General features: G+C 33.6%; 1 protein-coding gene across 1 annotated transcript; it reads left to right on the top strand.

The window, feature by feature from the left end:
• The first annotated feature begins 17,327 nt into the window (after window positions 1-17,327).
• Window positions 17,328-18,323, top strand: LOC138923027 (olfactory receptor 2M3-like). The gene has a single exon (XM_070259547.1). The coding sequence runs from the start codon at window positions 17,334-17,336 to the stop codon at window positions 18,321-18,323; it is 990 nt and encodes a 329-aa protein (XP_070115648.1). The 5' UTR covers window positions 17,328-17,333.
• The last annotated feature ends 6,900 nt before the right edge of the window (window positions 18,324-25,223 follow it).

Here is a 25,223-nt window from a genome sequence, read left to right as displayed (position 1 = left end):
CTCTAGTTACACATCAGCTGAGATGGTTTCTGCTCATATAATTGGTTTTCCTACCTCACTTCCTTTCTTTTTATTTCCCTCACTCCTTTCCTTCTTCCATCCCTTCTTTCTTTACTTAGTCACTCATTTCCAAACTTTCTTTACTTCTATATCTGTCATCTCCTAATAGCAACCTCTTTAAATCTTTCTTCTTTTTATAGCAACTCTATTTGTTCTTTCCTGGTCTTCAGTCCAAAAATGTATATCTCCCTCCTACCCAATGATTGTCTTTTAGCTGACTTTCTCACATTCACAGTAAACTTTACCCATTTTTACCTTTATATCTTTGTTCATGCTGTCAAAGGGATTCTCGTGTAGAAGAACATGCACAGATGTTTAGAAGTATATTTATGGTTAAATAGTAAAATACCCTGAAATTGGTCTAATAATTAACTTGTGAGGGCTTATTGGAGGCTTTGGGCCAGGCAGTGATGCATGGAGGGAAGTGGCATAGAAAGAGCCTAGTAGTGATTTTCAAGAGAGTCATTGTCCAGAGCTGGCATACTCTATAGATGCAAGAGGCAGTAATATTCTGTTGGTGGGGAAAATTTTTAAATAACAAGGAGGATATTGACTGCAAGGTAAAGGTAGCATAGAGGAAGAAGAAGTGCATAATGATAATGGGAACAATCCAGAAAGAGGATATAATACTTGTAAACATATATGCACCCAACATCAGAGCACCTAAACATACAAAGCAATTATTAACAGATAAAAGGAGAAATAGACAGTAACATAATAATAGTAGAGGGCTTTAACACTCCAATTACACCAATGGATACATCATCTAAACAGAAGATCAAGAAGAAACATTGACCTTAAATGACACATTAGACCAGATGGACTTAGTAGATATATACAGATCATTACATCCCAAACAACAGAATATACATTCTTTTCAATTGCAAATAGTACATTCTTCAGGATTGATCACATATTAGGACACAAAATAAGCCTTAATAAATCTAAGAATATTGAAATAATATAAACAAATTTTTTGACCACAAAGGTAAGAAACTAGAAATCAACTACAGGAAGAAAATGGAAAAGTCACAAACATGTGGAGATTAAACAAAATGCTACTGAACAATGACTGGGTCAATGAAGAAATCAAGGGAGAAATAAAAAATTCCTGGAGATGAATGAAAATAAAATTACAACATGCCAAAATTTATGGGATACAGCAAAAGCAGTGCCAAGAGCAAAGTTCATAGCAATTCAGGCTTACTTCAATGAACAAGAAAAATTCCATATAAATAGTGAAACAGCATACCTAAAGCAACTGGAAATAGAAGAACAAACAAAACCTCAAAGCAGTAGAGGGAAGGAAATAATAAAATTGAGCAGAAATAAATGAAATAGTGACTTAAAAATAATTTTAAAAATCAATGAAACTAATAGCTTGTTCTTTAAAGAGATAAACAGAATTCACAAAACTGTAGCTAGACGCAACAAGAACAAAAGAGAGAAGGCACAAATAAATGAAATCAGAAATGAAAGAAGAGAAATTACAATGGACACCTCAGAAATACAAAAGAATCTAAGGGAAAACTATGAAACACTATATGACAACAAATGGGATAATCTAGAAGAAATGGATAAATTCTTACAATCATACAACCTTCCACAACTAAATCAAGAAGAAATAGAGAATTTGAATAGACCAACCACCAGTAAGGAGATCAATACAGTAATCAAAAACCTCCCAAAAATAGAAATTCAGGACCAGACAGCTCCCCTGGTGAATTTTACCAAACATTCAAAGAAGACTTAATACCTATCCTTCTCAAACACTTCCAAAAATTTGAAGAGGAGGGAAGGATTCCTACCTCATTCTATGATGCCAGCATTACCTTGACACCAAAACCAGACAAGGACAATACAGAAAAGAAAATTACAAGCCAATATCAGTGATGAACATTGATGTAAAAATTGTCAACAAAATACTAGCAAATCAAATACAACAATGCATTAAATAGATGACACACCATGATCAAGTGGGATTCACTCCAAGAATGCAAGGATGGTTCAACATCCACAAATCAATCATTGTGATACACTACATTAACAAATTGAAGAATAAATATCACATGATCACCTCAATAGACACAGAGAAAGCATTTGACAAAAAATACAGCATCCATTTATGATAAAAAGTCTGAAAAAAGTGTATAGAAGGAAAATATTTGAACATAATCAAGACCATATATGACAGACCGACAGCTAATGTCATTCTCAATGGAGAAAGACTGAAAGCTATCTCTCTAAGTACAGGAACCAGGCAAAGATGCCCACTTTTGGCATTCTTATTTAATATAGTATTGGAAGTCCTAGCAAGAGCAATCAGGCAATAAAAAGAAATAAAAGGGATTCTAATTGCAAAGGAAGGATTGAAATTTTACTGTTTGCAGGTGACATGATTTTACATATAGAAAATCCTAAAGAATCCACCAAAAAAATTTTAGAAATAATAAACAAATGCAGTAAAGTTGCAGGATAGAAAATCAACATACAAAAATCAGTTGCATTTCTATACACTAACAACAAAGTACCCGAAAAAGAAATTAAGAACACAATCCAATTTACAATTGGACAAAAGCAATCAAATACCCAGGATTAAATTTAACTAATGAACTGAAAGAGCTATGCACTGAAAAATATAAAACATTGCTGAAAAAAATGAAGACACAAAGAAATGGAAAGATATTCCATGCTATTGGATTGGAAGAATTAACATGGTTGAAAATTCCATACATACTAAAGCAATCTACAGATTCAATGCAATTCCTTTCAAAGTTTCAAGGACATTTTTCACAGAAATAGAACAAAGATTCCTAAAATTTATATGGAACGACAAAACACTCCAAATACTAAAGGAATCCTGAGAAAAAATAACAAAGATGAAGGTATGACGCTCTCTGATTTCAAAATGTACTACAAAGTTATAGGAACCATAACAGTATGGTAGTAGCACAAAAATAGGCACATGGATCAATGGAACAGAATTGAAAGCCAAGAAATAAACCTACACATCTATTTACAGCTAATCTTTGACAAAGGAGCCAAGACCATACAATGGAGAAAAGGAAGTCTCTTCAATAAATGATGTTGTGAAAACTAGACAGCCACATGTAAAAGAATGAAAATTGATCATTATCTTACACCATACACAAAAATTAACTCAAAATGAATTAAAGACTTGAATTTAAGACCTGAAACCATAAAACTTCTAGATAAAACATAGGCAGTACACTTTTCCACATTGGGCTTAGCAGCATATTTTCGAATACCATGTGTGACCAGGAAAGGGAAACAATAGAAAAAATAAACAAATGGGACTATATCAAACTAAAGGGCTCCCTCTAGCAAAGGAAACCATCAAGAAACTGAAGAGACAACATAACAATTGAGAAAAGATATTTGAAAACCATATGTGTGAAAAAGGGTTAATATCCAAACTATATAAAGAACTCATACATTTCAACATCAAAAAGCTAACGATCCAATTAAAAACGGGCAAAAGATATGAACAGACATTTTTCAAAAGAAGATATTCAGCTCCAAAAGGCATGTGAGAAGATGTTCAACATCACTAATTATAGGGAAACACAAATGAATACTACAATTAGATATCACTTTACAGCCATCAGAATAGCTATAATTAAGAAGACAAGAAATAACAAGTGTTGAGGATGTGGAGCAAAGGGCACTCTCATACACTGCTGGTGGGTATGCACACCAGTGCCGTCACTATGGAAAATAGTATGGAGATTCCTCAAAAAATTAAGAACTACTATATGATCCAGCTATTCCACTGCTGGGTATTTATCCAAAGATCATGAAAACACGAATGCATAAAGATATATGCACCCCATCTTCATTGTGGCATTATTCGCCAAGACTTGGAAACAATCTAAGTGCCCGTCAAGGGCTGAATGGATAAATAGGATGTGATGTATATACACAATGGAATGCTACTTAGCCATAAAAAAAGATGAAATCTTGCCATTTATGACAACATGGATGGACCTACAGGGTATTATGCTAAGCAAAATAAGTCAGAGGGAGAAAGTCAAATGCCATATGATCTCACTCATAAATAGAAGACAGCAACAACAACAACAAACACATAGAGACAGAGATTGGATGGGTGGTTACCAGAGGGGAAAGGAGGAGGGAGGAGAGTAAAAGGGGTGACTGGGCAAACATGTATGGTGATTGATGGTAATTAGTCTTTGAATGGTAAAAATAAGGTAACCTATTTCAAATTTTTTGGATAAATACCCAGTAGTGGGATAGCTGGATTGTATGGTATTTCTACTTTTAATTTTTTGAGAACTCTCCATACAGTTCTCCATAGTGGCTGCACCAGTTTGCATTCTCACCAGCAGTGGATGAGCATTCCATTTTCTCCACATCTTCTCCAACATTTGTGGTTTTTTTGTCTTGGTCATTATAGCTACTCTGAACAGTGTAAGGTGATATCTCATTGTAGTTTTGACTTGCATTTCCCTACTAATTAGTGATGTTGAGCATCTTTTCGTGTGTCTGTTGGCCATCTGACTATCTTCCTTGGAAAAATGTCTATTCATTTCCTCTGCCCATTTTTTGATCGGGTTGTTTTTTGTTGTTGTTGTTGGGTTGTATGTGTTCTTTATACGTTTTGGAGATCAACTCCTTGTCTGATAAATGATTTTCACTCATATGTGGAAGATAACAAATATCTGGATAAAGAGAACAGATTAGTGCTTACCAGAGGGGAAGGAGGTTTGGGGGTCGGTGAAAGGGACAAAGGGGTACATATATATGGTGACGGATAAAAATTAGACTATTGGGGGTGACAACAATGAAGTGTATGCAGGAATTGATAAACAATAACGTATGCCCCAAATTATGCCATGTTATAAACCATTATAATCTTAATAAAATTACTTAAAAATAAATTAAAACATAAGATAAAAATAATGTAATTTACACAGAAATCCAAATTTTATGATGCACATCTGAAACTTATAGAATGCTCTTAACCAATATTACCTCAATTAAAAAAAATGTTAAAAGAAGTTCTTCAGAGACAAGGAGAACTGTATAGATCAGAAACCTGGATCTACGTAAAGAAAGGAAGAGCATAGGAGAAGGTATAAATGAAAGCAAAATAAAAATTTTATTTTTCTTAGTCTTAATTGATCTAATATAACATTTTGTTCAAAATAATAAAAACGACAATGAATTTGATGATTATAGATGACGCATAAGTGAAATGCATGACAGCAAAGATACAAGAATGGGGAGGAAGAATTGAGAATACTTAACTATTATATGGTATGTGCAGAACCAGTGAAAAGGTATAATGTTAATTAAAGTGGACTTAGATTAGTTGTAATTGCATATCACAAACTTTAGCACAACTATTAAAAAAGTAAAACAAAATTATAAATGACATGCTTGAAAAAAGAGAAAATAGAATCACATATAATATTCAATTAAAAACACCAAAGTTAGAAAAAGAGTGCAAGACAGAAATAAGACAAAGGAACAAGGACAACAAGTAGAAAAGAGTAAGATGTAAGTAGATGTTAACTCAAATGTGTCAATAATCAATTTAAATCTCAGTGGTCTAAATACACCAATTAAAAGACAGTGATTGTCAGAGTGCATCAAAAATCAGACCCAACTCTGTGTTGTCTACAAGAAACCCACTTTAAATATAAAGACATGAATAAACTAAAATTATTATGTTTTAAATATTTATTTGTTTTTTTTATTGAGGTAATATTGATTTGTAGCATTACATAAATTTCAGGTGTACAGAGGGTGTACAGGTGAACAGAAGTGATTATATTTTGATTTCATCTATAGACTACATCATGTTCACCACCAAAAGTCTAGTTTCCACCTGCCTCAGTACACTTGTGTCCCTTTACCCTATACGCCCTCCTACCAACCCATTCCCCTATGGTAACTACCAATCTATTCTCCATATCTTTGTTTGTTTGTATGTCTTCCAAGTATGGGTGAAATCATACAATTAAAAGGGATGGAGAAAGATATACTATGCTAACAATAGTATAAAAGAATAGTGGGGAAACTATATTAATTTTGGGCAGATCAGACATCAGAGCATGGGAGAATTATCAGGAAAAAAGAGTGGCATTACATAATGATAAAGTGGTCAATTCTACAAGAACATATAACAATCCTTAGTGTTTACACACCTAACAAAGTATCAAAATATATGAGGCAAATGCTGACAGAATGCAGGGTAAATAGATGAATATACTATTTTAGTTGGAGACTTCAACTTTCTCTATTAGAAATGAACAGACCTGGTAGGCAGAACAATTAGTAAGGGCATAGTTAAACACAAAAGCATTATCAATCAATTGTGTATTATTGAGATCTATAGAATACTTCATCCAACAATAGCAGGGTGCACAACCTTTTTCAAGCTCATATGGAATATTCACCAAGATAGACCACATTCAGAGCCATATAGCACATAGATTCAGAAAACACAAATTATACAATTTATACTTTCAGACCACAATAGAAATAAATTAGAAACCAATAAGAGAAATAAAGTTGAAAAATTCCCAATATGTGGAGACTAAACACAACGTGTAAATAACACATGATTCAAAGAAGAGATCTCAAGATAAATTTAAAAAATAGTTTGAACTAAATGAAAATAAAGACACAATTTATCAAAATTTGTGCAATGCAGTAATAGTGTTCTTAAGGGGGACTTTTAACATTTAACATACATATTAGAAAAGAAAAAAGATCTAAAATTAATAACCTAAGCTTCCACCTTAGGAAACTAGAAAAAGAAGGGCAAATTAAAGTCAAAGTAATCAAAAGAAAAAATAGAGCAAAACCAATGTAGTTAAAAATAGGAAATAGAGAAAATCAACACAACCTAGAGCTGATTCTTTTAAAAGATCAATAAAAGTGATAAGACTCCAGCTAGACTAACTAAGAAAAAAAAAGTATGAGAAGGAACACATGATACTGATACGACAATGAAGAGGGAGCATCACTGTGGATACAATGCATATTAAAAAGGCAAGAAAGGAATACCATTACAACTCTATGCCAAGAAATTTGATAATCTAGATGAAATGGGCCGTTTTTTAAAATTTCATGTTTTGCCAAAGCTCACAAAAAATAATTAAACAAGCTGAATAGGCCTAGTTAAATAATTTGAGTCAATAATTAATAGGTTTCCCAAATAGAAAGCGACAAACCCAGATGGGCTCAATGGAGAACTCTCCCAACACTTAAGGAAGAATTACGCCCATTCTCTTCAATTACCTCCAGGAGATAGGAGCAGAGGGAATACTCCCTAACTCACTCTATGAGCCAGCATTATCCTAGTACCAAAACCAGACAAATATACTACAAGAAATTAAAACTATTGACCAATAACTCTCATGAACGTTTTTGCAAAAATTCTCAACTAAATATTTTCAAATTCATTTCATCAATGTATAAACTAAATTATATACTAGGACCAGTGGGATTTACTTCAGACATGCAAGGCTGGTTGAACATTCAAAAATAAGTAAATATAGCTTATCACATCAACAAACAAAAGAAAAAGAACATGATCATATCAATATATGCAGAAAAATTATCTGATATAACTGAACGTCTATTCTATATAAAAACTCTCAACAAACTAGGAATACCAAGGATTTCCTCAATTTGATAAAGAACATCTATAAAATACCTACAACTAAATCATACTTATTGATGAGAAACTGTAATCATTTCTGTTAAGGTCAGGAATAAGGATGCTCCCTCTCTTCACTTTCACTCAACATTGTGCTGGAGTTCAGGAAAATAAGAGAAGAAAAATAAAAAGTACACAGATTGGGGAAAAAAACCTCTTGGAACTACTAAGTGACTATAACAAGTTTGCAAAATTGAAGCTTGCTATTCAAAAGTTCATTGTTTTTCTACATACTAGCATTGAATAATTGTAATTCAAAATTAAAACACATTGCCATTTACATTAGCACTACCAAGAATGAAATATTTAGGCCTAAATCTAAGGTCTATATAAAAATTATATAGGAAATTCTGATGAAAGATACAAAATAAAAAAACTAAAAAATAGAGAGAATTCATGTTCATGAGCAGGAAGATTCAATATTGTCAAGATGTTCCTCTTTTTTTAAATCAAATTACAGATTCAATGCAATCCCTATCAAAATCCCTGTAAATTATTTTGTGTATATCAATAAAGTGTTACTAAAGTTTACATAGAAAACAAAGAATCTAGAAAAGTTAACAAAATATTGTAGGAGAAGAACAAAGTTGGATGACTGACACTAGCAAGATTCAAGATGCACTATGAAACTACACTAACCAAGACAGTGTAATACTGGAGAAAGAGATTAATCAATGGAGCATAATACAGAGTCCAGAAATAGACCCTCACAAATACAGTCAACTGATTTTTGACAAAGGAACAAAGTCAATAGAATGAACAAAGATAGTTTTCTTAACAAACGGTTCTGCAACAAGTGCATATTCACATGCTGAAAAGTGTATCTAGACACAGATCCAACACCCTTCACAAAAATTAACACAAATGATCATAGACCTAAATGTAAAACACAAGGCTATAAAACTTCAAAAAGATAAAATAGGCGGTAATTTGGATGACCTTGGGTATGATGATAATCTTTTAGATAAAAAATCGAATGGACAGTTCATATAAGAAATTGATAAACTGGAGTTCATTAAACTTAAAAGCTGCTCTGTGAAAGGCGCTATCAAGAGAAGGAGAAGACAGCCAAAGCTGGGAGAAAATATTGGTAAAATACCTGTCTGAAAAGTGACTGTTATCCAAAACGTATGGAATTCTTAATGCTCAACAATAAGGAAATCAACAACCTCATTAAAAAATAAGCAAACTATCTGAACAGACACTTCACTAAAGAAGATGTACAGATGGAAAATGAAGGTATGAAAAGAACTCAACATCATATCTCATTAGGGAATTGCAAATTAAACCTAAGATGAGATGCTACTGCATGCCTGTTAGAGTAACCAAATCCAGAACACTAACACGACCAAATTATGGGTAAGATATGGATTAACAGGAACTCTCATCCAATGCTGGTGGAATGTAAAAGTGGTACAACCAATTGGAAGAAAATCTGATAATTTCTTACTTAGCTAAACATTCTTTTACCGTGCAACCCACCAACTGAGCTCTTTGGTATTAATCTCAATGAGTTGAAAACTTTTGTCCACTTTGTTTTATCCTTCAAAACCCACACAACAAACAGAATAACATTACCCACAAAATCACCACCATTATGAATTTCTGAGAGTAGTTAGGGACTTTTCCATTTTATTTTTCCCTTAGATGTTTTCCACTGAGGGTATATAGGCAAATTATTATGTTTCAAGTCACTTGAATCAGCTCTTTAGCTACCTTATAATAATATCTTGATATATTTCAATTTGTTATATTTTTCTGAAAGATTTTTAACTTATTTTTTAAAAAATTAGAAGTAGTAGTGTCAAGAGATAGAATTAGAGAAAACAGCAAAAAAGCTTTACAGAAACTGAAAAAACAAGTAACCATTCTTAGAGAATACAAACCATAGCAAGTGCCATTAAATAAAGTCAGTACAGACAATAATATATTGAAATGGACAAGGGAATTTAGAAACTGACACAATAAAGATATCTTTTTAAAAAAAAATATATTGTGAAAATCTTCCACTAACAGACTATGAAACCTTAGATAAAATGATTTAGTTACCAAAAGTGACTCAAAAAGTATGAAAATGTATGAAATGGTTATACATATAATGTAATCCTAAAGTAAATTATCATTAAAAATCTACTTAAAAGGGAAGAACATAGAACAAGATGTTTCTGCAGGTATAGGCAAGTTACTATTCTACAGACATTTACAAAACTTCAAATAGCATTCAGAGGCAGCAGCTGCCAAGGAATTTCATCATGCTAGACAACGTTTGATATCTAAACTGTAAAGATTAATCTCAATTGTCAATAATAATTTAACAAGTAATCAAAATATATACAAATAAAATCTAACAAGTTGGGAGAAAACAAACAAAACAAATCTTGTGGCAGTCATCCACAAATGCTGGGTTCCAAAATTAAAGATTCCAGTTCCGATTATCTACTGTTGCCTAACAGTCCTCCCAAACTTAGTGGCTTTAACCAATATGATAATTTTATAATCTCTCATGTTTTCTGAGTCAAGAATCCAGGAAGACCTCGTCTGGGAGATCTTAGCTCAGATTCCCTCGTGCAGTCACATGGTGGCTGACCCTGGAATAGCGGAGCTGTGAAGCAGTTGGGAGCTGCCTGAGGGTCCTTCTCTCTCTTTTTCACATTCTTCTCTCCGTATAGTCTCTGCGTATGGCTAATTATTTCTCCACATCATGAAAACCTCAGGGAAGTAGACTGTTTATAGCATGGTTGACATTTAAAAGCAAGCATCCCCAAAAGAACAAAGTGGAAATACATAGTATATTCATGGACCTTCTTCAGACATCATAGAGTATCCTCTCGGCCACTCTATTGTCAATGCAATTTTCCCAATATACAGGCCTTCCTTGACTTATGGTGGGGTTACATCCCAATAAACTCATTGTAAGTTGAAAATATCATGTCAAAAATACATTTAGTGCACCTAACCTACCAACCTTCACAGCTTAGCCTAGTGTACCTTACACATGCTCAGAACACTTGCGTTAGCCTACAGTTGAGCAAAATCAAACACAAAGATTAATTTGTAGTAAAGTGTTCAATAGCTCACGTAATTTATTGATGACTGTACTGTTGCGAAAACAGAATGGCTGTATGGCTGTGTAATGGTTCTAAGTATATCAGTTATTTTCCCTTTGGTGGTGTGACTGACTGTGGGCTGTGGCTCACTGCCACTGCCCAGCACCATGAGAAAATATTGCACCACATATGACTAGCCCAGGAAAAGATCAAAATTCAAAATTTGAACCACAGTTACTTCTGAATTTGTGTCACGTCATCATAAAGGCAAAAAATTGTAAGTTGAACCATCTGTATATTCATATAAAACACAAAGATATATTTATGACACTATCCTGGTATAAGCATAATAAAATTAAAAGAGATCATTGAGATCTCAAAACACAACTTAAAGCATTAAAAATTCAGTATCTGATAAAGAAAAAATGCAGATAAAAATGACAAGAATAATCTGATCTGTTGTCGAGAAAGCTTGCTTATTACATAGACGAGAAACAAATTTAGATTCTTACATGTATATTTAATCTGGACTCTAGATTGGTTAAAGACTTAAGTATGGAATGTAATACTACAGAATTATTTGAACATAAAACAATCTATTTCTGATAAAGAGAAAGAAACCAATTGGTTATACAATAAAAGATTAATACAATGTTATTTAATTACTTTAATTATCTGATAAAGGACAGCATGAAAAAAATTAACACACTGAAACAGATTGAAGGAAGATATTTTCTATGTTTAAAACCAACAAACCAATAAAAACTAAAATATTCAAGGAACTACTACATATTAAAAATTTGTGAAAAAAACAAAGTAACATTTGTCTGAAGAGTTGTATTTCATTAATAATCAGAAAAATGGCAATTTAACAATGACAAACTATCACTTTGTGCCCAATAGACTTGCAAAATTTCAGAAACTGGATAATGCTAAATGATGCCAAGGATAAAGACAGATAAAAATTCTCAGAACTGCTTTTGAAAACATGTTCTGATATTGGCATCTTGGAAAGCAATCTGCTGGTATCTAGTTAACTTATGCTTATGTATAAATTAGAACAGCAGTTTTGTTCATGGCTATTAATACTAAACAAATTATACTTATGATCCAGAATTAGGACATAATCCAAATAATTTAGAAATTATTTTTAGTTATAAATAACTGGTTTTCTAACATATGCCACTTCATATGTGACTGAAACAAAATAATTCATCTTGTCATGTTAAAACCTAGATTTAAGCAGTTTGAGGATAACATGGGGCTTCTCATAGTCTTTAGGGAACTACATGTACTGTAATTATAATACTATAAATCACAACAGTTTTTGAAGAAATTAGAAAAACTGATAATAAGACTAATATGGAAAATAAAGTAGAAAGAATACTTAATAAATCTTTAAAAATAAAGAATCATAGCAAGGGATGAAATTGTCAGTGGTACAAACACTTGTTTTTAGCCCTAAAAACAGGAACCAAGTAATAGTCTAATAAAAAAATGAATCCACTTAAAGGACCCTGAATCAGAATTTTTAACATGCGAATTTGGTTAATGATATTAGATGGCATTATGAATCAGTGTAGAAAGAGGGTTCAGTAGAAGACATGATTCTACAAAAATTGGTTGTCTACAATTAAAAAATATGAAATTATATGCCAATCTTTTTGCTTTTGTAAAAGATAAATTAATGATGATTTATTTTTAAATGCAATTCATTGAAAAGGAAACACAAATAGCCAATAAATACATGAGACAACCACACAAGTCAGTAAAGAAAACGCACATTAATGTAAGAGCAAGAAACCATTTCTCACATAATAGGTTCACAAAAGTTTAAAAAATGCAAGCAATATCAAATCATTTTGAGAACATGATGAAAGAAACTTCTTTTTCTGTTTACATAGCTAGTGAGTAAATAAAATAGACCAAGAAGTCTCGCATGCAATTATTAAGTGATCTTGAAAATGGAGACATTCCTTTTCTAGGTTATTGCTGCTCCATGACACCCAGTGAAGAACACCATTAACAACATGGAGCTTGACTTACAAGTTGAAATGTGTTGTTTTAAAGCAGTAGATTCATTGGCAGATGAAAGTTTGGAATGTGGCGTTGTCAGTATGAGTCAAGAAAGAAATATCAAAGTTATATAAATGGTAGGCTTTTGGTAACATCTGTAATCAGAAAAAAATATTCACTGAAAACATACAGATCAAGCCATCTGTAAATGTAAAGAAATAAATGAATAAATAAATAAGTGTGAGCAAATCTGAAAGAGAGGAAAACGTCTAAAAATCATGGGGAATCAGATTATTCCGTGGAGAGAAAAATTAACCCAGTGTATTTGAGGATAATAATAAGACAACTAATAGAAGAATCAGAAAAGAGTAACAGCAAATGGCAAGCTTTCAAAGAAAGAATAATTTGTAATAACGCTGAAATCTCTGATAAGGAATCTCATGTTTAATGATGCCCAGAATAAGACCACTTGATTTATCAGTTTGAAAATATTGTTGAAGTTTAATAGAGTTCTGTTTACAGGTAACTAAGAGCAAACACCATGAGGAATTTATTTTGTATAAAATGAGAAAGTCAATGCAATTTTTCCCTTAATTTTATGGAGTTAATAGAGAGATTTTGAAAATATGAGAGAGAAAAAAAGGAGAGTGAAAACGGTGTTATTACTATATGAATGAGCCAGGAGAGAGAGGAGAAAATAATAGAAACTTTATATCAATAACCAAGGTAGCAGAACTTTCTATTTGATCTTAAAATCAATACAATTTATATTTCCAGGTTGGAAACTAATTGTATGTGAGGCCCTAGGGGAAAAATTGGATGATAACACACAGTGCTATAATTGAAGACAAGGAACTGAATTCCTTGGAGCGATTGCAAAATTAAATCACACATGACTTAGTAAAATTGTGTTGTGTAGATTTTCTTTGGAAATTTAAAGGTTTCCGGTTGCTCTGTGAGTAATATCATATCTTGCTCAGAACATCTAGAAGTTAAGACTGAGGTAGAAAATATATTCCAAAATATCTTAGGCATTCAGGCGTTCAATCAAATGAAATCACATTTTATTCAAAAGTTATGTATATTAGACTTTTTGATATTTTAAGATCCTTTAAATAGGTAATTTTTCAGGTTGATCTGCAACTTACCTTTTTTTCTATAAAATCATTATGTTTCTTATATGTGTCACAGTTTTTCTGAAGACTGAATGAAATAATACATGTGAAGATGCTAAGTAAACATAAGGCATGATTTGGAACAATGTAACATATGCTAAATTATGAATTACTGCAATGCTCTCCACTGGATCTAATCTGTGCGTTTGTGCTCCAGCCGCTTATGGGGATCTTATGTGCTCTGTCTGCGTGCAAACCTCTCTTGTTTGATTAAGAGAATACAGAATAAGCATGTAACTTGTCAAACAGCAATTGATGATATTGTAAAGGAAAATAGAACATTTTCAAAAATAATGGCAGGTGAATAACAGTGGAGGCTATTGGAATATTATAGAAAAATAAAGGTGTGACAGGAATCTGTATAATGGTGGTGGTAAGGCTCATCTGATAAATTCACGCTGTGAAACATATTTGGTGAGGAATTTTTAAGAATTAACTCATTCTATCTTTGCATCAACCTTGTGAGGAGCGGAGGGAATTAAGAAATAATCTCAGAGACATTAGTTAACCTACCTGGTGACATAGGAATTGGTGGTAGAGCAAGATTCCAATCACATAAACCCGAGTTTGCAATCTTGCTCTACCACCAATTCCTATGTCACCAGGTAGGTTAACTAATGTCTCTGAGATTATTTCTTAATTCCCTCCGCTCCTCACAAGGTTGATGCAAAGATAGAATGAGTTAATTCTTAAAAATTCCTCACCAAATATGTTTCACAGCATGAATGAAGGTCCGTAATATTTGCTTTTTATACAGAAAAGAGATAGTAGGCCACTCTTCTTCTGTAAGTTCAATAGATGTAGAACTTGCTATCTACAGAATAAAGAAGGAGTCCTAAAGAAAGATACACACGTGTGAGTGCTGGAACATGAAAGAGAGAGATAATACACAAAGGTAAAGGGTTTTGGAATAGGAAAGACTTTCAGGCACGAGAAACCTCCTCAGAGGAGACCTAAGCTCAATCGTATGTGTATATATGAGCTAAACCTCTCCACCGACTGCACTGCAAATATTTCATTTCTTTACTAGGAATGGACAACTTAACACTGTTTCTCAACTCAAATTGATCAAGATTTTACAAACTGACATTAATAGAAACCAGCTAGTCTTGATTAGTTCTACTATCCCACACTGCTGTTCTTCCAGAGGGTTCTATTATGGGCTAAAATGAAGAATGATTTTACAGATATGGACATAAGGTGAAGAGACAGGAACTTAAAATATGTTGGAGTTTGTTGTTGACACAGGGATCATGAAAAGCATCCATGAGCAAAATGTGGGGTGGCCAATGAGTCCTAATGATAGAGGCAGATCCTGCCGTTAGTTGATAATGGGGACAACAGCAGCATAGTGCTAAATAGTTACAGCATTACCTTAAACAATTTCTCTTTTAAAAGATACTCCAAAGAAATTTGATTTGGAGGTTTGGACATAGAATGGACTGCAGGATGGCAGCAACATTTCACTTGCCCAGATGATCCCAGCTACATGAGTAAGACTGAAGCTCCACAGCACCATGCGGCTGTGTCTAGGCAGAAAGAGAAACAAGAAGAAAGTTAAGTACAGGTCAAAATAGTTTCTGGTCCATGGAATTCCTCAGGCCAAACAGCTTTCAAGGTTCCTAACCTCCTAGTTTATAGAACAATTAATTATGCAATTTAGGTCCAAATGGAAAGAACTAATGATTCTGTTGTTTTGGATAATATTCCAGGATGCAGCACAATTGATTAAAGCACTGCTTTGTACAAGGGAAAAAAGTGGTAAATCGTCAGGGGATAATTTCATCTACGTTGTTTTTCATAAGTGTTAATCTTTATATTTTAAAACATAGGGAGAGGGAGAATTCCACACAAGTATAACACCATGAGTGAACTTGAAATAGAAAATACGTATCACTTGCTAGAAGGACTGAGATTATGCTGTGTCAAGTGATGTGTTAATTTTCTGTTGGGCATTAAATTTCATTTAGGTAGTATGAAAAATCATGGGCAATTTTCAAGAGAAATTTTTGAAGGTATTTCTGTGGTGCATATAATGACAGGTTCGCAAAAGGTTAGAAGACTGTTTTAGAAAGATTTAAGCAGCAATTGTGTGTGAGAAGAGTGAAAAAATAAAAATACCTGAAAAAAGTTAAGTAGAATTGGTTATAATTATTCATACAGTGTGTGTTGAATTTCTTGTAAGCATTGCAAATGTAAGAAATGTTTCTAAGTGTGTTTATAACTAATTAGACATTTAAGATGTAGTGAATACTGGCTTATAATTGAACTGCAATATACACAAAATTGGTGACTATTACAGATAGAGTTTAGGAGGACACAAATGTGCAAGAGACAGAGTATGTCTACAAACTGTTCAGGTGGTATTAATGGAGACAGAAAGAAGAATGTCTTGTTCTTTGAAGAAGGAATAAAGAAAGAAAAATAAATAGATGTGAAAATAGAGAATTATCGATATGCTATTGTGTAGCCAAAGAAATCTCCCTAAAAGTTCTTGCTAAGAAAATGAGAAAGATAAATTTTATATAAACAATAATAGTCTAGAGATGAAGTAGGAGTAGTCTTTCTTCCCTCCAGTAGTATTTACTTATTTAAGAAATACTTACATGATACACACTGTATCCCAGCTAATGTTCATACTTTATAAATATGATCTCACTTAGTTTTAATAACACTCTATAATATATATATTATAAATATTCAAATTTTAAGAGTGGAAAATAAGTCATGGAGAAATTAATAATTGCCCAAGATCATGCAGCTAAAGTAATCTGTCACAGGCATTTGAGCTATGCTCTTGCACTCTTCTCTATCTTGCTTCTTGAGTAAAATGGCCTATATCTTTTGGACACACATCACTTTTAGAGATGGAGTGGGGAAAGAGCATATCAATGAGGAGCTACTTCCACTTCAATTCACCATTATTAGAATAAGGCCTACTTAACAGACTTCTCATAATTGATTTTTCAATGTCTTCTGTTGACCTGACATTTGACTAACTCTGTCTCATTTCCACAAATGCGTGCTTCCCTCTACACTTCGATAGACAGAATTTTTATTAGCATAGTGGTGTGATATGCTGAGTTCCATGGAAAAATAATGAAAATGATATTGATGTCTCAAAAATTCATGAGTCTTTCATGATCATACTGTAATTATAAAGGGATGATCTACACCACAGGAATTGACTTGTTGCCTTACTTGATTATGTGACTTGACAAACTCTCATGTTTCTACTATGTAGCTTATTATGTCTGTTAACAATACATTTTGCATTAAAATTTTCTCTCATGTTGCATTGTATATAGCGAAATATTCATCATGGCATGGGAGAATCAAACCATCAACTCAGGCTTCATCCTGCTAGGAATCTTCAATCATAATCCCACCCACATCTTTCTCTTTTCTCTGGTCTTGAGCATCTTCACAGTGGCCTTCATGGGAAACACTGCCATGGTTCTCCTCATCTACCTGGACACTCAGCTCCACACTCCCATGTACTTCCTCCTCAGCCAACTGTCCCTCATGGACCTCATGCTCATTTGCACCACTGTACCCAAGATGGCTTTCAATTACTTGTCTGGCAAGAAGTACATCTCTCTGGCCAGTTGTGGAACCCAGATATTTTTCTATGTGTCCCTGCTTGGAGCTGAATGTTTCCTGTTGGCTGCAATGGCCTATGACCATTATGTTGCCATCTGCTACCCATTGCGATACTCAATTCTCATGAGCCAGAAAATCTGTGGTCTCATGGCAGCCTCTTCCTGGATTCTTGGCTCCCTTGATGGTATAATTGAAGTGGCAGTTGCATTATCCTTCTCATATTGCGGTGCCCGGGAAATTCCTCATTTTTTCTGTGATGTCCCTGCCCTGCTCACTCTCTCATGCACTAACACATTACTGTTTCAAAGGATGATATTTATCTGCTGTGTTATTATGCTTCTCTTCCCTGTAGCCGTAATCATTGCTTCTTATGTTCATGTTATTCGCGCTGTCATTCGCATGGGAACTGGAGATGGTCGCCGCAAAGCTTTCACCACCTGTTCCTCCCACATCATGGTGGTGGGAATGTACTATGGAGCAGCCATGTTCATATACATGCAACCCACTTCAGATCGTTCCCCGACCCAGGACAAGATGGTATCAGCTTTCTACACCATTTTTACACCCATGCTGAATCCCCTCATCTACAGCCTTCACAACAAGGAAGTGGCCAGAGCTTTCACAAAGGGAAGGTCAAGCCTGGAGAGTAAGTTGCCCAATAATCTTTATGCTTTGCTTTTTCCCCTATATTCTTTGCTGTATGTTTAAATTGATGTATTCAACCAATACAATTCAGTATCTAATATTTACCCATTGTTATAGATTTATGGCAACTACATAGGATTCAGCTATGAAAAACTGCATTCTTTTTTTGAAATATTTCATTTTTCATAATAAATTCAACATACGGTTATAAGGAAATATTTATTGTAAGACAAAATGCACAATTTATATATATTTTAAATAATATCAGTTAAAAAATGAGAGACATTTTCCCATCCTAATACACATTGCTTGACTGTACTGATTAAACTTAGTATTTTAACATGTCATAGACATAACTTTGGCAAAAAAATAATTCTACTGGGTCTAATATCGTACCTTGGACTGTTCAATTTTTTAAAAATAGCCAATCTTCTTATATGCAAAGTTTTAGGTATGTATTTTAGATCATTATAAAAATAAATTTATCTTAACTGGATTGAGAAAACAGAAGTATTAGATTGAGGGGTAGGCATATGGAGCTTTATGTGTACCAAACACTGTCCTCCGAATATCAGAGGATTGAGGAGCTCCCATTTATTTCCTTCGTCTATAGACATTAACCTTATAAATGGGTGACTGAAATCTGAATATGAATCTTTAAAGTCTAGATTTCCCATCCTTAGATTTTCTAATCCATATATGGGTAATATATGACAATTGCCTGAAAACATGATAATTGTTTTAATGAAGTCTTGTTTTTATGTAGTGTATATTTTTCATAAATCTCATGTCACAACTCCATACATATTGTTGTATACATATTATATTGTTATATATAATTATGGAGATTCTGGTGTTTTTATGAGAAAAGAATCTTTATATCATAATATGAATATGAACTGTTCTGTTAAAACTCTATTACAAAATCCTCATTGTATTTTTTTTCTTTGCTGCATAACAAATTACCACAAATTTGGGCACTCTAAATAGTAACCATTTATTATTTCAGTTTATATGGGTCATTATTTCCAGCATGGCTAACTGGGTATTCTGCTCAAGGTATCAACAGGTAGCAATCCAGGTGTTTGCTGGGGCTGCAGTTTTATGTGAGGCTCAAGGTCATCTTCCAACTCACATGGTTGTTGAAATAATTCATTTACCTGCAATTAATATTCATATGAATAACATATGGTTCCTTGCTTTTCCAAGACCAGCAGGAGAATCTCTCTGACCTCAGGGAAGACCTAAGTCCTTTTATAAAGACTGCCATTGATTAACCCAGGCCAATCCAGGATCATCTCCCTTAGATTACTTTAAGTCAACTGATATGGGATCTTAATTAAGCTGCACAATTAACTCTTATCTTAGAGGCTAACCTAATCAGGCACCTAACTCCAGAGAATAGAGATCATGGGAGACAGTTTAGGATTTTTCCAGCCAAACACACCCAGATTACTTACAGGCTCCTATCCACAAAAACCATGAAAATACAATTGCAACTATTTATCCTGTCAGTAATTTAAGAAAACATTGGTAATGTCCAAATGCTTGAACGGATTAAATAGACTTTTAGAAACTCTTTAAAGTTTTTATGCTCTTATTTAATGGATCAACATATAATTTATGGAATTTGATTATACTCATAATTTGTCTATAACATATAATTTGTCTTCTACTTAACATATAACATTCAACATAATGAATAGGAAAGATGTAACATTATGAACCTCATAAACACTTATGGATGCTGTATTCCATATTCTTTCCATTTTCAGTTCTATAAGACAATTGAAATAGATATTGCCCTTCTAGGATTCTCTGCACAAGTAATAGGTAAGAAAAGAATGAGTGAGTTTAATAAGATAATACCATAATGCATTCTTTTTTACTTTATTAAAATTAAGTCTACACTAGAAGCAAAATTTCTCACTGATAGTCTTGTTTGACAATTTTTCTTGAAAGTGAATTCAATCATGGGTAAAACAAGTTGTTTTACTTTTGGACAAAAGGTGATGAAAATAACAATAAGTACTGTATTACCCTCTCAAAATAAGTGCTACTAATTATACAGGAAAGCAGACGTGATTATTTTGAAATATATCCTTGGTAAAAGATTGATGGCTTTAATATTAGTAATATAATTACATCTTTTCATACAGAAAAATCAAGACTTCAAATGATACTTCAAGAATGGTACTTCAAGAATGGAACTATTATAACACTAGAGGTCACTCACAGATAATTATGGTTGAGAAATATATTTAATCTCTATATAAAGGAAACCTAAACCTTCAATACTCTTATTAAAAACAGTGAAAAAATGAGAGTAATATTTCGGTTATAAATTTGTTCAAACCCCTTTGAATCACATGGAAAAATTTCATAGCTTCTGTTTGAATACACAGCATAAAAGAGGAGATTCAGAGCAAGATGCCTGACTAGGAGATTCCAGCTCACAGATCTATGGAAACAGTGATTTTGATATTATCTATGGACAGAAATACCTCTGTGGGAACACAAGAGTCCAGTGGAGACATTCCAGCCTCCAATCAAGCAAACAAATCCAAGAATAGACAGGGAGCAGGTAGGAACAGTTAAGCTATACCCATGACCCCCTCCCCCAAAGGACCACAGCTGAGGGCTAAGAGAGATCCGCTTTGCTTGCAAATTCTCCCAAGGGGAAAAGTGAGAGCAGAGGGAGAACCTGCTTCCTCAGCCTCACAGGGCATTGACCAAAAGGCCCACTTGTGGTTTGTCTCACCCAGATTATTGAGAAGATAGACATGGCTGAATAGTCTGGGGATGCTAGTAGCAGGGAAAAGGGGTGAGGGCCCACAGCAGCCACCACACAGATCGTCAAAACCAGCTGCAGGTTCTACTTGCTGGCTTCAGGACTCTTCCAAAAGGTCTACCAATAAACCCTGGGGGTCAACTCACTTGCAGCCCCCCAAAGGACTGGCACATGCCCCAGCACTGCACACACCTCTCCACGATGGTGCATGTTAACCCTGCAGATGGTGTATATGCATTCCAACAGATGGCGTACAAGCCTGTTCAGATGGCACATGGGAATCAGCAGCCAGCTTGACTCTGTGCTATTGGGAGAAGGCATGCAATTTTTAACCCTACAGGGTAGTGCCCTGTGAAAAACACATGAAACCTTTCAGCACCCAGCCTGGCTATGCGGGATTGAGAGAAGGGACATGATCCCTGACTTCCCTACAAGAAGTTAAATAAAAGGAGTGGGATGAGTGAATCCATAAAAAATACCTGAGATACCCTTTTAATAACAGGACTGACTGGTAAAGATCTTTTTATCCTGAAAACAGTCAGTGAGGACTGGAAAAGGAGACTACTTCTTCAAAGATAAAACAGCAATGCAAGACTTCAACGACTGTGGGAAATCATGGAAACAACCCCACCAAAAGAAGAAAATGATTCTGCAGTGGCTGACCCCAAGGAAAGGGAGATCTAAGTACTGCCTGAGAAATAATTCAACATAGTCATCTTTTTTTTCACCCCAACATTGTTGGACTTAGAAATTTTAACCATCTAAGAGGGTGTAAGGTAATATCTCTTTGTGGTTTAAATATACATTTATCCAATTATTATTGATACTGAGGTTTTTTCTTTTTTTCATGTATTTATTGGTATTTTATATATCTTCCTTAGGAAAGGGCCTATTCAAAACTGTTCTGCAAATATTTTTACCAAGCTTGTGGCTTGCCTTTGAGTTTTCCGAAGAGTGTCTTTTGAAGAGCAGATGTTTTTCATTTTAATGAGCTCCAACTTATCAAACTTTTTCTCCTTTATATGTAGTGCATTTTAATGTCCTTTAAAAAACTTTGCCTACTGTAGGGTCAAGAAGATGTTCTCTTACGTTTTCTTCTAAGAGCCACATAGTTTTACCTCATACGTTTAGCTGTGTACACATCTTGAATATATTTTGGTGTATAGTATGAGTTAGATGTGGATATCTAGGTGTCTCAACATTGTTTATTAAAAAGATTTCCCTTCCCCATTAGATCACATTATTATCATTGTTGAAAATAAGTTGACTCTATTTGTGTGGATTTATTTTGATATTTTCTAATCTGTACCACTGACCCATGTGTCCATCCTAAAAAAAAACACATGGCTTTGATTACTGTAGCTTTATAATAAGTGTTGAAATCAAATAGAATATCTTCCAACTTTATTATTCTTTTTCAAAATATTTTGACTGTTTTAGGTCGTTTGCATTTCCATATAAATTTTAGAATCAGCTTGTCAATTTCTTTAAAAGAAAAATGTTGCTTTGATTTTGTTTGGGATTATGATGAATCAATAGGCCAATTTAGTTGAATGAACATCTTAATAATATTAGCTTTTCCTGTGTATTAACATGGCATATGTCTCTATTTATTAGGTCTCCCTTAGTTTCTCTGCTCCATATTTTGTCATACACAGTGTAAAGATGTAACACATCTTATGTAAAATTTATTCCCTCTTATTTTATGATTTTAATTCAATTTTATGCAAATGATATTTTTATTCCAGTTCCTTGTTGATTGCTTGTTGCTAAAATATATAAATGCAACTAATTTTTGTATATTGAGCTTTGATCCTGTGAAATTGCTAAATTCACTTATTTGTTCTAGTTTTTTTTTCTTTCTGTAGACTTATTACGATGTTCTACATAAGTTATCATGTCATATAAAAATAAAGACACTTTTACTTCTTCCTTTCCAATCTTTCTATTTTTTCCTTACCTCACTGCACTGGCTGGGACGTCCAGCATAATGTAGACTAGAAATGTTAAGGGTAGATTTACTTGCCTTGTTTCTTGGAGGAAATAAACATTTAATGTTTCAGGTATGATGTTTGCTGTGGGTTTTTCATAGATTCCCTTCATCATACTGACAAAATTCCCTTCAATTACTAGTTTGTCAACAGATTTTATGATAAATGGGTGCTGATTTTCTGCATTTTTGGGGAAGATCTTGTAGGGTTCTTTACTCTGATGACATGGTGACCAACATTGGCTAATTTTCTAATGTTAAACTTTGCATTCTTTGAATAAATCACAATTGACCTTTTCACATATTATTAGATTTGATTCACTGACAACTTGCTGATGCTTTTTGTATCCTTGTATACAGGGCTATTTGTCTGTAATCTTGTTTTCTTATGTTGTCCTTGTCAGATTTTGGATCTTTGGATTATCTTTATTAGTCATGTTTTATTTTGTTGATTTCTGCTTTTATCTCTTTATATATTTTCTTCTCAGTTTGATTTAAATTTAGTCTTCATATTCTCACTTCATTAGATAGAAGCTTAAAGAATTGATTTTAAATGTTCCTTCCTTTCTATTATGTTTTATTTTATTTATAGTTTTTATAGTGAAAAGTATATTTTTATTCCAAGAGTATTGTTTTACAGCTGGTAACAGAGAGAAGAGAATTACTAAACTTAGCTATATTGGCATAAAAATAAAATACAGTCTATAGACCAAAATAGATTCAAACAGGGAACTTTGTGTATATTTTTTTCTTTTTTTTCTTTTTAAAATTTATTTGTTTTTTATTGAGGTAACATTGGTTTATAACATTATATAAATTTCAAGTATACATCATTATATTTCAATTTCTGTATAGACTACATCATGTTCACCACGCAAAGGCTAATTACCATCCATCTCCATATGCATCTGCCCTATCACCCCTTTCACCCTCCATCCTCTCCCCTTCCCCACTGGTAATCACCAATCTAAACTCTGTATCTATGTGTTTGTTTGTTTGTTGTTTTTATCTTACCTTCTACTTATGAGTGAAGTCGTACAATATTTGTCTTTCTCCATCTGACTCATTTTGCTTAGCATAATACCCTCAAGGTCCATCCATGTTCTCTCAAATGGCAAGATTTCGTCTTTTTGTGCCTCAGAAGTATTCCATTGTATATATATAGCACATCTTCTGTATCCATTCATCCTTTGATGGGTACTTAGGTTGTTTCCAAGTCTTGGCTGTTGTGAATAATGGTGCAGTGAACATAGGAGTGCAACATCTTTGCCTTCATATTTTCATGTTGTTTGGATACGTACCCAGATGTGGAATAGCTGGATAATATGATAGTCCTATTTTTAATTTTTGAGGAATCTCCAGACTGTTTTCTATAGTGGCTGCACCAGTTTGCATTCCCTCTAGCAGTGTATGAGGGTTCCCTTTTCTCCACATCCTCTCCAACACTTCTTATTTCTTGTCTTGTTAATTACAGTCATCTGATGGGCATGAGGTGTTATCTCATGGTATTGATTTGCATTTCCCTAATAATCAGTGATGCTGAGCATCTTTTCATGTGCTTGTTGGCCATCTATATATCTTCTTTGGAAAACTGTTTCTTCAGATCCTTTGCCCATTTTTTAACTGTGTTGTTTATTTTCTTCTTGTTGAGTCATAAGTGGTCTTTATGTATTTTGGATGTTAACCCTTTATCAGCTATATGATTTGCAAATAACTTCTCCCAAGAAACTAGGTTTTTAGGTCATCTTTTTGTTTTATTGATGGTTTACTTTGCTGTGCAGAAGCTTTCCAGTTTGAAGTAGTCCAATATGTTTATTTTTCCTTTTGTTTCCCTTGCCTGGTGAGACATGGTATTCAAAAAAATACTGCTAAAACCAATGTCGAAGTGTGTACTGCCTATGTTTTCTTCTAGAATTTTTATAGTTCAGGTCTTACATTCAAGTCTTTAATCCGTGTTAATTTTTGTGTGTGGGGTAAGATAATTGTTTACTTTCATTCTTCTGCACATGACTGTCCAGTTTTCCCAATACCATTTATTGAAGAGACTTTCCTTTCTCCACTGTATGTTCTTGGCTCCTTTGTCAAAAATTAGCTGTCCATAGGTGTGTGGCTTTAATTTTCGGCTCTCACTTTGGTTCTATTGATTTGTATGTCTGTTTTTATGCCAGTACCATGCTATTTT

The sequence above is a fragment of the Equus caballus genome, unplaced genomic scaffold (genome assembly GCF_041296265.1).
Source record: "Equus caballus isolate H_3958 breed thoroughbred unplaced genomic scaffold, TB-T2T haplotype2-0000440, whole genome shotgun sequence".
In the NCBI taxonomy this organism is placed as follows: domain Eukaryota; kingdom Metazoa; phylum Chordata; class Mammalia; order Perissodactyla; family Equidae; genus Equus; species Equus caballus.
Note: the sequence above shows the minus strand (reverse complement) of the source record. Positions and strands in the feature narration are given on the sequence as shown.